The sequence below is a fragment of the Podarcis gaigeae genome (assembly GCF_964106915.1).
Source record: "Podarcis gaigeae genome assembly, chromosome: 10".
Lineage (NCBI taxonomy): Eukaryota > Metazoa > Chordata > Lepidosauria > Squamata > Lacertidae > Podarcis > Podarcis gaigeae.
Window position 1 is genome coordinate 45,489,980 of NC_139686.1, and position 13,518 is coordinate 45,503,497.

The 13,518-nt window shown below is 42.7% G+C and overlaps 2 protein-coding genes across 2 annotated transcripts in view; one reads left to right on the forward strand and one right to left on the reverse strand.

Moving 5' to 3' along the window:
- Positions 1 to 3,626, reverse strand: part of HELB (DNA helicase B) — a 32,713-nt gene extending 29,087 nt beyond the window's left edge. Inside the window, exon 1 of the mRNA XM_083699057.1 lies at positions 3,553 to 3,626. The gene's annotated coding sequence lies outside the window, so the exon portion shown is untranslated. The remainder of the gene's footprint in view (positions 1 to 3,552) is intronic.
- Positions 3,627 to 3,751: 125 nt separating this feature from the next.
- Positions 3,752 to 13,054, forward strand: TMBIM4 (transmembrane BAX inhibitor motif containing 4). Its single transcript, XM_083699510.1, has 7 exons — positions 3,752 to 3,892; positions 6,250 to 6,358; positions 7,450 to 7,555; positions 8,455 to 8,488; positions 8,942 to 9,059; positions 9,471 to 9,516; positions 11,846 to 13,054. Exons 1-7 carry the CDS (start codon positions 3,790 to 3,792, stop codon positions 12,050 to 12,052), a joined length of 723 nt encoding a protein of 240 aa, XP_083555636.1. The 5' UTR covers positions 3,752 to 3,789; the 3' UTR covers positions 12,053 to 13,054.
- The last annotated feature ends 464 nt before the right edge of the window (positions 13,055 to 13,518 follow it).

Here is a 13,518-nt window from a genome sequence, read left to right on the forward strand (position 1 = left end):
GCCCCACATCAACCCTACTTTGCAGCTTCCTTGATGGTTTTCCCTGACTGGAATGTGACTTTGAACTATGATAATACTTCATTTGTCTGGATGTATGATAAAGAGAAGTGGGACGCAGGTGGCGCTGTGGGTTAAAGCCTCAGCGCCTAGGACTTGCCGATCGAAAGGTCGGCGGTTCGAATCCCTGCGGCGGGGTGCGCTCCCGCTGCTCGGTCCCAGCGCCTGCCAACCTAGCAGTTCGAAAGCACCTCCGGGTGCAAGTAGATAAATAGGGACCGCTTACCAGCGGGAAGGTAAACGGCGTTTCTGTGTGCAGCTCTGGCTCGCCAGATGCAGCTTTGTCACGCTGGCCACGTGACCCGGAAGTGTCTCCGGACAGCGCTGGCCCCTGGCCTCTTAAGTGAGATGGGCGCACAACCCCAGAGTCTGTCAAGACTGGCCCATACGGGCAGGGGTACCTTTACCTTTACCTTTATGATAAAGAGAAGTGTGGGAATCTAGCTAACAAGCCTCAGTTTGTCGCTGGTCTTTGCTGCTATCCTCATTATTCTCAAGAGAAGCACTCTTATCAGAACACAGTGTAAAAATTCTTTAAAATACATGACTGCTTTCTGGAGCTTCTGGAAAAGAACTGATGGTTCCAAACAGATTAGAGAACTGGGCCAAAACAAACAAGATGAATTTTAACAGGGAGAAATGTAAAGTATTGCACTTGGGCAAAAAAAATGAGAGGCACAAATACAAGATGGGTGACACCTGGCTTGAGAGCAGTACATGTGAAAAGGATCTAGGAGTCTTGGTTGACCACAAACTTGACATGAGCCAACAGTGTGACGTGGCAGCTAAAAAAGCCAAAGCAATTCTGGGCTGCAACAATAGGAGTATGGCATCTAGATCAAGGGAAGTAATAGTGCCGCTGTATTCTGCTCTGGTCAGACCTCACCTGGAGTACTGTGTCCAGTTCTGGGCACCACAGTTCAAGAAGGACACTGACAAACTGGAACGTGTCCAGAGGAGGGCAACCAAAATGGTCAAAGGCCTGGAAACGATGCCTTATGAGGAACGGCTAAGGGAGCTGGGCATGTTTAGCCTGGAGAAGAGGAGGTTAAGGGGTGATATGATAGCCATGTTCAAATATATAAAAGGATGTCACATAGAGGAGGGAGAAAGGTTGTTTTCTGCTGCTCCAGAGAAGCGGACACGGAGCAATGGATCCAAACTACAAGAAAGAAGATTCCACCTAAACATTAGGAAGAACTTCCTGACAGTGAGAGCTGTTCGACAGTGGAATTTGCTGCCAAGGAGTGTGGTGGAGTCTCCTTCTTTGGAGGTCTTTAAGCAGAGGCTTGACAACCATATGTCAGGAGTGCTCTGATGGTGTTTCCTGCTTGGCAGGGGGTTGGACTCGATGGCCCTTGTGGTCTCTTCCAACTCTATGATTCTATGATTAAGAGGAAGTCAGGAGCATGGAAAGGGGAGTACTGTAGAAGTTTGATTCACCTACAGGGAACAGTTTGATTCAACAGGTCCCCTTTCCAAGTAGACTAATGTGGAGTCATATTTTCCTGACCATTATCAGATTATCCTCAGACTGGGGAAATCCAGATTCACAGAGTGGAAGACCTTCAGTCTGAGGTGGACGTCACATGGATGAGGTGAATGCACATTAAACTCTGGTGTGGACAAGCCCATAGCTGCACCAATAGCTATGTAACATTAGGCACTCTTGACATGGTGGTACCAGACAAATCCTATTATTATTATTATTATTATTATTATTATTATTATTATTAACTCCCTATTTTCATCAGAGAAATGTTGGAGGGTGTGCTAAGATATGAGCAGATGAACCTTTTGGCAAGTCAGTCCCAAGTCATTCAGTCCTTTAAAGACCATCACCAGCACTTTAAATTGGGCTTAGAAACACATTGGCAACTATTGCAAACTGCTACAACATAGATATCCCCTGTTCTTCTGACCAAGAGTTAAGCTGCCACATTTTGTTCCACTTTGAATTTCCACACTCTTTTTTAAGGCAGCCCCATGAGAACTGTACTGGTGGCTAAAAGCAGCCAGCAAAACCAAGCCCCTTCCGTTCTTTTCCTCCTTCCTCTGTAGGGAAACACAGTCAGTGCCATTTTCCCATTTAGATGCTACGACTCCCATCTATTACCCATGAGCATCTTAGAAAACCATATTGTAGAATTGGAAGGGGGCCAGGACAGTCATCTAGTCCAACCCCCGCAGTACAGGAATGCTTTGCCCAACATGGGGGCTCAAACCCACATACCCTCCAACATTTCTCCGATGAAAATAGGGACGTCCCATTCCAATTTTACTATTTATACCCCACACAACTTTACTGGGTTGCCCTAGCCACTCTGGGTAGCTTCCAACATAAGTAAATGCATAATAAAACATTAAACTTTTTAAAAATAAAAGCTTTCCCTATACAGGATTGCCTTCACATGGCTTGGGGGTTGGATAACTCCATACCCTCCAACATTTCTCCAATGAAAATAGGGACACCCTATTCCAGATGCTTCCAGGAAAATAGGGACGTCGCAAAATATGGTCCGAAGCTCAACATCAAAAAAACAAAGATCATGGCCACTGGGCCCATCACCTCCTGGCAAATAGAAGGGGAAGAAATGGAGGCACTGAGAGATTTTACTTTCTTGGGCTCCATGATCACTGCAGATGGTGACAGCAGCCACGAAATTAAAAGACGCCTGCTTCTTGGGAGGAAAGCAATGACAAACCTAGACAGCATCTTAAAAAGCAGAGACATCACCTTGCCAACAAAGGTCCGTATAGTTAAAGCTATAGTTTTCCCAGTAGTGATGTATGGAAGTGAGAGCTGGAACATAAAGAAGGCTGATCGCCGAAGAATTGATGCTTTTGACTTATGGTGTTGGAGGAGACTCTTGAGAGTCCCATGGACTGCAAGAAGATCAAACCTCTCCATTCTTAAGGAAATCAGCCCTGAGTGCTCACTGGAAGGACAGATTGTGAAGCTGAGGCTCCAATACTTTGGCCACCTCATGAGAAGAGAAGACTCCCTGGAAAAGACCCTGATGTTGGGAAAGATGGAGGGCACAAGGAGAAGGGGACAACAGAGGACGAGATCCTTGGACAGTGTTCTTGAACCAGTTTGACCAAACTGCGGGAGGCAGTGGAAGACAGGAGTGCCTGGCGTGCTCTGGTCCATGGGGTCACGAAGAGTCGGACACGACTAAACAACAAGTAAAAGCGGGACATTCCGGGTGCAAATCAGAAACTGGGTTAGCTTCTCAAAAATCAGGGACTTTCCCTGGAAAACAGGGACACTTGGAGGGAGCTGAACCCATGGCCCTGAGATTAACAGTTTCAAACGCCCTTCTCTGCAGAATATATATTTTTTTATTTTTAAAAAAGTCTTTCTCTGTAAGATCGAGGTCTGGGAACAGCCACAACTTCCAGCAGCTGATTTGGAACTGGAGGGAGGAAGAGAAGAACTGAACGAGCCCTGAAGACAAAGCCTATTCCGAAGCCTTAGCCACGCCCACCAACCATACGTCGCGACGAACGTTCCGACGCAGCTAGGTGGGGGGAGGGGAGAGAGAAGCGCCAGCGAGCCTTAAACCGGGGGAAGGCCGAGCGAATCGCTGGAAGAAGCGATCGACGCGCTCCGCGAGCGACGAGCTTGCGTCACCCGGATAAGGGCCTGAGGAGAGAGCGAGGAGGCGGGTCGTTGGGGCTGGTGCGCAGTTGGTGCTTTCCCAGTACTGAGCCGAAACCGCCGCCGCGATGATGGCCGCGGAGAGCCCTTCCTCCTACCCGAGGACGTCCATCGAGGACGATTTCAACTACGGCACGAATGTGGCCACTGCCAGCGTCCACATCCGCATGGGTAAAAAAGGAAAAAAAGGGGGGGCGGTGTCCTGCTCCTTTGCCTCTAGGGCTCTGCCCCGCTCCCTCTCCAGGCATCGCCCTGCTAACTAGTCCGGTCCCCCTCCTCTGGTTTTGAAGGGTCAGGATCCGACCCCTTTGCTTCCTGGAGCCGAGCCTGTCGCAGCTTTTAAGGGCGCAGGATGAAACCAGAGAAAGAAGGCGTCATCGCCGCGGTGCTTTTAATTTCGTTTTCTATCCCACCCCTTTTCTCCCAAGGTGTCAACATGGTTCTTCTCCCCCATGTAATCCCTACAGCAACCCTGCCAGGTAGGGTGAGGCTGAGAAGCGAGGTTTTAGTCCGACACTAACCTTCATAATACACCTTTAGGTGCCAGGGAAAAAAACCTGCTCTTTTCTAACCAGGCCTTTGGTTGACTTGATTGACATCCTATTCCCTTTTAAAATGTGGGGTTGGGGGGTGTTATTGTGTTGTTGTTTTTATTTTGATTATATATCCTGTGGTTTTGTATTTCGATTTTGTTCTGTGAACCGCCCTGAGACCTCAGAGTATAGGGTGGTATATAAATTCAGTAAATAATAATAATAACCACTGCACCACACTAGCTTCCAGACAGGGCTTTGGCAGCATCGCCCTGACACACACACTAAGGTAGAAGCAAAGATAAAAAGACACTTTAAAAAAAAACAAAGTTAAAAAGGCAGAGAAAAAATATTTGAGTCTGTCTTTTTGTCTCTCTCTCACACGCACATCCCGTGTGCTGATAATCCTTATTAATTAGGTGGCAAAGGATAAACCATCCTACTGTCTCCAAATTGCAGATTATTGGGGTTCACAGGATCAAACTGAAATCACAAAATATATAATGAAAATAAAAACAGAAGCAACCCAATAACCACTGTCCCCCACCCACCCATTTTAAAAGAGCATTGAATGGCAGTCAACCAAAGACCTGGTTAAAGAGGAATGTTTTTGCCTGGCGCCTAAAGGTGTGTAATGAAGGCACCAGGCGGACCTCCCTGGGGAGAGCATTCCACAGACAGGGAGCCACTGCAGAGAAGGCCTGTTCTCATGTTGCCACCTTCCGAACCTCTCGAGGAGGAGGCACACGAAGAAGAGCCTCAGAAGATGATCTCTGGGTCTGGGTAGGTTCATATGGAAGGAGGCGGTCCTGAGTCGTTTAAGGCTTTATAGGTCAAAACCAGTACTTTGAATTGGGCCTGGAAACTAATTGGTAGCCAGTGCAGTCAGACCAGGATCAGTTTAATATGCTCAAACCATCTTGCCCCAGTGAACAACCTGGCCGCTGACTTCTGCACTAACTGAAGTTTCCAAACCATCTTCAGAGGCAGCCATATGTGTAACGCATTGCAGTAATCTAACCTTGAGGTTACCAGGGTATAGATGACAGTAGTTAGGCTATCCTTATCCAGATAAGGGCATAGCTGGGCCACCAACCGAAGCTGAGGCCATCTGAGCCTTGAGTGACAGCAAAGGATCCAGGAGTACCCCCAAGCTATGAACCTGCTCCTTCAGAGGAAATGTAACCCCATCAAGAGCAGGTAACCTAGCCATCCGGTCTAGGGAACCACCCACTAACAGTGCCTCAACCTTACCTGGATTGAGTCTGTTTGTTGGCTCTCATCCAGTCCATTATCGAGGGAAGACAGCAGTCCAGCACTTCCACTGCCTCACCTGCAGATGTAAAGGAGAAATAGAGCTGAGTGTTATCAGCATACTGCTGACAACTTATTTTTGTTGTCATTGGTGAAAAGGGTGGGGAAAGCTGCATCTGCTTTAAGAAAATGTGTTTCCAGATGCTGCTAAAATTGCAGGAGTAGGACTAGTAAAAATGATGTTGACTCTGCAAGAAATTGTTACATCTTTGAATGAGCTGCAAATCCAGTAATGGTCTTTGTACAGGTATTATTTGCTCTGTAGCAATGTGAGTGCCCACTGTGAATGTATGGGTGGAAGGCGGAAGGAGAATGCTGTAATAATTCATTGGCCAGCAACAAACATTTCAGGCAAACATATCCTCTTGATTTGGTTTCATATACCGTCCATTGTCTTGTTTGCACAGTTCAGTGCTTACTTGGGCTACTCATTTTATTCCCTGATGCATAACTTTGCAAATGCTACTAAACAAACAGGATGTTAACCTATTGCTGCCCTTTGAGGAACCACTTGTTCATTCTAATGAGTACAATTTATTCACTATTACACTATTTTTTGTTTCTGTTTCTATGCTTCATTAAAAAGATGCACTAGTTTTTTATTAATCCTCTGATTCAAGGTAAAGCAAGAAAGCAAGAATTAAACTATGTTAATATGCTGTCTTATTTCCCATCTCTTAGCATTTCTGCGCAAAGTCTACAGCATTCTTTCAGTTCAAATTTTCTTGACTACGGTGACCTCTGCAGCTTTTCTGTACTCTGAGACAATTCGGACATTTGTGCATGAAAGGTAGACCCTTTTGATGAATACAGTTGCACAGTATTTCCCCCACATTTCAATGTATAATAAATTTTAGACAGGATACTGTTTGATGTAATAATAGGTTTCAGGGAATTTTGCTGGCGTCATTGGTTCTCAAGCATGGTTCTCTTCTGTATGTTGCTTGCTACTGTGAGATAACAATGATTTATTTATTATTAAACATCTTAGTCCGAAGGGTCTCCTAGCGACTTGCATTGAATTTTTTTTTGAATAAATACATTATACCATAGAAAGGGGGAGAGGTCATATAACTCAATACTATTGCATGCAACATATTGGGAAAACAAAACACCAGCTCCTTCCCATAATAGAAATAGAAAAACATTAGCAGTATGTGAAGAATAAGCAAAACAATACTAGTATCCACTAACTAGAAGAGAAAAATTAAAACAACACCGATACACCTCTCCCTGACCCAAAAATAATTCCCATCAACCTGCCATTTTTTTAGAAAATGTAACAACTACACCAATAAGTCTGCTGTAACTCAGGGGTGGGCGGATCTCTGTATTTCGTGTATGTAATGATGCTTGTTAAAGGCACTTGAGCAGGGTCAATAAAAGATGACAACAGTACAACTGGTGGATGTAGCTGTGCTACTGCTAAGCATAATAAGCAGCATTTATATAGGTGTGTTAAATTGTTCAAAGCAGGTTGCATTACCTTGGTCACCCTTAATACAACCCTTTATTGTTACCATATTGTAGATGGAGGACTAAGGCGGAGAGAGATGATATTTTTCTTCCCCTCAGATGTGTTCCTGAATGAAGCTCATCTACTTTCTGTCATAGAATTTATACAGAAATAAATTGCTACCAAGAGCATGACTATTTATTTGAGGGTTTCATACGCTTGAAATATTGGTGACTTTGTAACTATAGATGTCTTAATTTCATACAACCAGAAGAGAGGTGTCTGACCTTCATTGCAGATATATTAAATTTTTAAAGACATGTATCCATGTCTCCATGTCTACTTTTTTTTTTTAACATTAAAACAAAAGGAGCTAAAAAATCCAGCAAATAAATGATGACTGTGTTCTCTGTTAAATCTCACAGCCCAGCTGTACTTCTGGTATCCATGCTTGGTTCCCTGGTTGTGATTGTGGCATTAACTTTGTACAGACATCAGCATCCCCTTAATTTATATCTTCTCTTTGGCTTTGTAAGTATTTCCAAAGCTCACTTTCTTCCTTACTGCTTTGTGGAGACTTTTTTAAAAGTTGCAGATAATTTGTTCTCCTAGTAGCCTTTCTGTTAAGATTGCTTTTCAAAGAGTGAAGTAGGTCTGTAAAATACGCACTGTATCTTCTGAAAATTGACGTACACTCACTTTCCTCTGTGTGCTCAGAAAAGTGCAATAGTGTGAATTCAGGAAGACAGTGGGTTGCATCTAACAATGGAGTTCTCCTTGTGCAATGCAACTTCTCCATCCCCCCCTCCGCTTGTGTGCCCCCCAGTTCTGCCCTAAAGGGCCCCTTCAAAACTTTGTCCAATGAGCATGAAGGCTGGAGGGTTTTTAAGTATGTTCAATTGAATGCACTTAGATATTCTCCCCATAATTTGAAACCCTGATAAAACATGGTTCTTCTTCAAGTTTTCCAAGTCTGTTCGATGGAGCATGCTTTAAAACTTTCTTTACGCCTTTGTAGTAATTGCCCCCAAATCCAATGGGCAGCGCCAGTGCCCGGCCCTGTTCCTACTTTAACCCTGTATGTGCTCACACAAATGCTTTTAACACAGCTAGTGTTCAGTGCCCAATTGCTTATAAAGCACTGTCTGCTTCTGTGGTGGTTGGTGCGATCTCTAGGAAGTGGAAGGTATATAAAGGCATGCCACTTTTCCTTAATCCAAATAGGTTTATTTTGAACTAAACATATTACTCGACTGACATGCATAGAACCCAGTCTAATGACTCTGTTGCTGCACAAGCTGACCATTCCAATTTCTTCAGTGTCTGCTAGAGTGCTGCCGTACACAGGGTACCCTTTGGCTTGAGATTGCTGAGTGGAGCTGCCTTAATGTTGGCTTTAGATGATAATTCTTTCATTTTATTTTTCGCAGACCCTTCTTGAAGCACTGACTGTTGCTATTACAGGTATGCATTCACCCTTATCATATAGATAGAAATAGAAAGGAAGAAACCCTATTTTATGATTTGTTACTGCTTGCTGAAAGGTGATTGACAGTACAGAAGCCAGATTTGATGTCTCTCCTGTTATACATTCTCTTCCAACCAAAAATGAACAAGAAAAAATAGAGAATTGCAAAGTATAATTAAAAGAACAGAGACTGTACCCTAGAAGCATGGACGTCTGCCTATTATTCTTTCATTATATTCTATAGAAATTAGCAAGCTTATTCTTGGGATTAGCACTGTAATCATAGGTGTCTCATTGCCTGGAATATAGGTATGCTTAGCTGTTGTCAAATGGAGCTGATAATTTTTTTTCTTAATGTGAGCACGATGCCTGCATTGATTTAGTTTGAGGTAACAATGCCAAATGTTCGATAAAGATTTTAATTTACCTTTCCTTGTTTCTCCCCATAGTGACTTTCTATGAAGTATCTGTTGTTCTGCAAGCCTTTATCTTAACAACGGCTGTCTTTTTTGCTCTCACTTTGTACACTTTGCAGTCCAAAAGAGATTTCAGCAAAGTTGGAGCAGGGTAAGTTACTTTCCTATACACACACACAAACACACACACACAGTATATATACATCCATGTATAAGAGGATATAGTGGCAAAAATTGGGGGAGTTTCTATAACCACCCTGCAAAAAACAGCAACATTTGCTTACTCATAGAGGTGAACAAATGACTGTGTCACTTAATATACAGTGGTGGCCATTTCTGTAGAGAGTTGCTGTTGGAAAAACACGGGGCAGCTGAATTGATAAAGTGTGTGCACAAAGTAAAATCCGGGGGGGGGGGGGGTTGTCAGTGTGACTTGTCATGACTGAAACGGTGATAGCGAGTATCACAATGCGAATGTATGTTCTATAATAGGCGTGTATGTAACTAAGATGAAAGCGTAGTTTAAGAAGAAAGTCACTAACCTATTAATGTGTGTTCACAGGCTGTTTGCTTGCTTATGGATTCTTCTTCTATCAAGCTTTCTAAGGGTAAGAGGTCACACCTTGTTGTTGTTATTGAAAACATCACTGGATAATTTAAAAGGGGGGAGGCTGTGCCCCCCATCTAATTTGAGGTCCTTATGACTCAGGGGCTCCTTGTAGTAGTAAAGGAGTTCACTGTAACATGTATTGTTATTCCTCAGTTTGAAATGGGTGACGTAGGAAGTTTAATACAGTTTTTAAACTAAAAAATATACTTAGTTCAGTGGTTACAGTTTAAATGTTTTAAAACTGGACTTCTACTGTATTGGATTTGTCTTAAGCTCAACAATACTTAAACCACGGTTTGCAAGCCCAGTTAAAAATACGATTTCTAAATTTTTGAATGATGACTGAACTGACCGAGTGTAAACTCATTCCACCAAGATCAGGTACAAAACCACAGTTCATTTGCAGTGTGCTTCTAGGCATGTTTTTGTAACATGTAACATAAATCAAGGATGCAGTCCTATACACACTTAACTGGGTATTAAGCCTCCTTGAGCATAATGGGGCTAAGTTCTGAGTAAACTTGCATGGGGTTGCAACAGAATTACTTAGCGTTTTACTCCAGTATTTTAATCTGTTTTCTTTTGAAGCCACCATAAGACCTCTGTGGTGCATCAGGTTGTTAATCAGAAGGCTGGTGGATCAAGCCCACCAGGGACAGCCGTGGGCCAAATTCCTGCATTGCAGGGGGTTGGAAAAGATGATCCTTGGGGTCTCTTCCAATTCTACAATTCCATGATTTGAATACAAAGTAGGAAAAAGCAGTGCACATCACTTGGTCTGTGTGTTGTGCTGTGGACATGTTAATACAATTTAAAGAGCTTAGATGTTTCCATCTTGACAAAAGTAAAAACGGCATCAGTATAAATTGCCAAATAAAGCATTTAATGAGAAAATCCCAAGATCTGCGACTATAGTGTGGGAGATCTTTTTTTAGAGAACTAACGTAAGAGACACAGATGGTAGAACTCAAATGTTTTGAAGAATGCAGTTCAAAACATCTTTTCAGAATAACGCAGACGCAAAATGCCCAGCCCTTGCCAAAACCTTTCAGGATAGCAATGTGTTCAAGAAAATAGATATAATAATAATAATAATAGCCAATCAACAATCTTAACAGCTATGTAGGGATTGGGACCAGAGATCCCTGTCTGGCTATTCTGAAGCGAATTCAGTTTTATCATCTCAAAAGAGCAGTTCTACAGCAGCAGGAGGAAGGAATATGTGGTCCTCCATGTGTTGCTGGCCTCCAACTCCCATCCACCCCAACCAGCATGGCCAGTAGTTGGAGATGATGGGAGTTGCTGTACTGCATCTGGAGGCACAGGTTCCTAACTCCTGTCAAATAATGAAAGTCATAGAAGAAGACATGACAAAGTCTGCCAAAGTTAGGGTTGCCGTGTGTCCTCTTTTTCCATGACACACCCTCTTTTTTCAGGGGTAAAATTTCTGTCTGGGTGGATTTTTAAAATTTGCCAAATTCTCTGGCTATACCTTCTGGATGAGACATAGACTTCCCTCTTCTCTTCTCCTGCCCTCCTCAGCAATGTATCACAGCTTCTATAGCCTACATATAGTAGGGGTATTTAAAATGAGAGTCGCCATAGCGTACTCTTTTTTTTGGGGGGGGGGGGGGGGCTCTTCAAAATATGGCAACCTTACCAATGATAAGATGTGGCAAGCACTAAAGACTCAGGAATGACCAGAAAATGGTATATTGCGCATACAGTCATACCTTGGTTCGTGAACGACTTAGTTGTTGAGCAAATAGGCTCTCAAAAGCCGGAAATCTGGAAGTGTTTCGGCTTTTGAACATTTTTCGGAAGCCAAACGTCTGACATGGATTCCGCTTGGGTGCAGGAAGCTCCTGCAGCCAATCAGAAGCTGTGCCTTGGTTTTTGAATGTTTTGGGAGTCAAATGGACTTCCGGAACAAACTAAGTTCGAGAACCAAGGTACCACTGTATACAGCTTCTCTGTAAGCAAGCAAAATATGTTAGTGGCCATATTCAACTAAATCGCTGCACTAGCAGAAATCAGGGCAATGGTGCTTGCTAGTACAACATGAATTTCACCCATTCTCCTGCACCCCGCTCTTCAGATCTGCTCCAGAGGGTCAGAAGAACCTGCAGAACATCTTGAGAGGGGAGGGCAGATTGTTCTGTAAGGCAAGCAGAATAGCTTGTACTAATGGAATAACCTCCTTAGCATTACATTGACTACAACCATTCAACTTTAATTATAGTTCCATTATGGTCAAATCTAATTTTTTGGTGTGCTTTTATGAAAGACATTTGCACAAAACCTCTCTCTGTGTTCTTTGGTTCCAGCTTTTTTTCTATAGTGAAGTATTAGAGGTAGTACTAGCTGCTGGAGGAGCACTTCTGTTCTGTGGATTTATCATCTACGACACTCATCTGCTAATGCACAAACTCTCCCCTGAAGAATACATATTGGCTTCAATCAACCTCTATTTGGACATCATCAATCTGTTTCTACACCTGCTGCGTTTGCTAGAAGCATTTAATAAAAAGTAATTGGGAGTTGTTAAAATTTCTGAGGTAATTTGGATGTAGCATCAAAAAAGTTATTAAGACCTAGGAAATCTGCAGAATGCTCTGAGATTGGAGCTTGTTTTTACATTCCACTGTGGTTTCAGTGTTTCCTGTATAAAGGGTGTTTTAGAGAACTGGTGTTTATGATTCTATTCTGAGATCAGTTAATTACATATTGCAGTCATCTTGGCTGTTCAGTAAAGGCTTAACTCCATCCGTTTGCGTATCGTTTTTGATTGAAAGCCTTGCTCATCAACCTCCATTTGTGCTATTAGAATTCTATTTTCTGCAATAATTGCCACAGATGTGTCCTTTGATATTCACAATTGTCACTGGCTGGATAGCATAAAATGGAGTCTCTTAATTTTGCTATTGAGCATCAAAGCTTTAAATAAGCTAACATTCTGTTGCTGGTCATCTGTGGAATGTGAAAGCTTACCCTACTAGCATTTTGATGTGAAGGAATTATCCCACAACTTGGCTCCTACACTTTCTAAAATGTTTTCATGTACTTCTAGTTAAATACTGTGTTTCCAAACACTGCAGTATTTCGAGAGATGAAAGGAACTTTATTCCAAAGGTGGATAATTAATACAAGTAAAAGATGTAAATTATTTGTTTATCGGTAGTTTCTGCTATTTTGAAGGCTTGTATCCGGTCTATTTTAGATTTGTGAAATTTAAAAAAGTTCTAAAGCGTGTTTATATATATATCACACAAAAACACCACAGCCTCATGTTTCCTGTTGATCCTTCTGGAATGCTGGAGAAGTTTGAAGTACATTTTGACCCCTTTTCCAAGGCTTGTCATTGACTCTTAATAAGGGGTAAGACATTTATGTGCAGTGGAGTGTTTATCAGATGATGTTTTGTATTGGTTGTGTACTGTGAAGTGCAGGCAGATCAGGAGGGGCAATTATACTCCATCTGCTCTTCTTTCGGGATAACATTAAGAATTTATGAAAATAAATTTTATGAAATGTTAGCTGTGCATGTCATTTGCCTCTTTATTTGCTTTTTGTCTGGTGGTGCAAGATTGCGAACTAATGGTTTCTTGACGATTAAGCAAGCAATTACAGGCAGAAACGCAGTGTTGTGCCTGATAATTTAGCATAATCCTAGAAGCTCATACCATTGGAGTGGCAGTGCTTCTCATTCTGAGGGCCTAGAAGACTTGCTCGTGTTTAGCTTCTAAAACTAGTTGTGCAGGAGGAAATGACTGCCTGCCAGCCATGTTCTTTAAGCTATATGCCGACCCTTTCAATCTTGGTTGTGTGCAGCCTGGTAGTATTGCCCACAGATGTGAAAAAGACATTGAGGATGTAATCCAGATTTCCACTACAGTGGTACCTCAGGTTACATACACTTCAGGTTACAGACTCCGCTAACCCAGAAATAGTACCTCAGGTTAAGAACTTTGCTTCAGGATGAGAACAGAAATCATGCACT

What these genes read in the sequence shown, in the direction of transcription:
- TMBIM4 (XM_083699510.1), top strand. Translation starts at nt 3,790, where the DNA reads ATGATGGCCGCGGAGAGCCCTTCCTCCTACCCGAGGACGTCCATCGAG. An exon ending in TATATCTTCTCTTTGGCTTT is followed by an intron (nt 7,556 to 8,454) that starts GTAAGTATTTCC and finishes TATTTTTCGCAG; the next exon opens with ACCCTTCTTGAAGCACTGAC. An exon ending in ACTGACTGTTGCTATTACAG is followed by an intron (nt 8,489 to 8,941) that starts GTATGCATTCAC and finishes TTCTCCCCATAG; the next exon opens with TGACTTTCTATGAAGTATCT.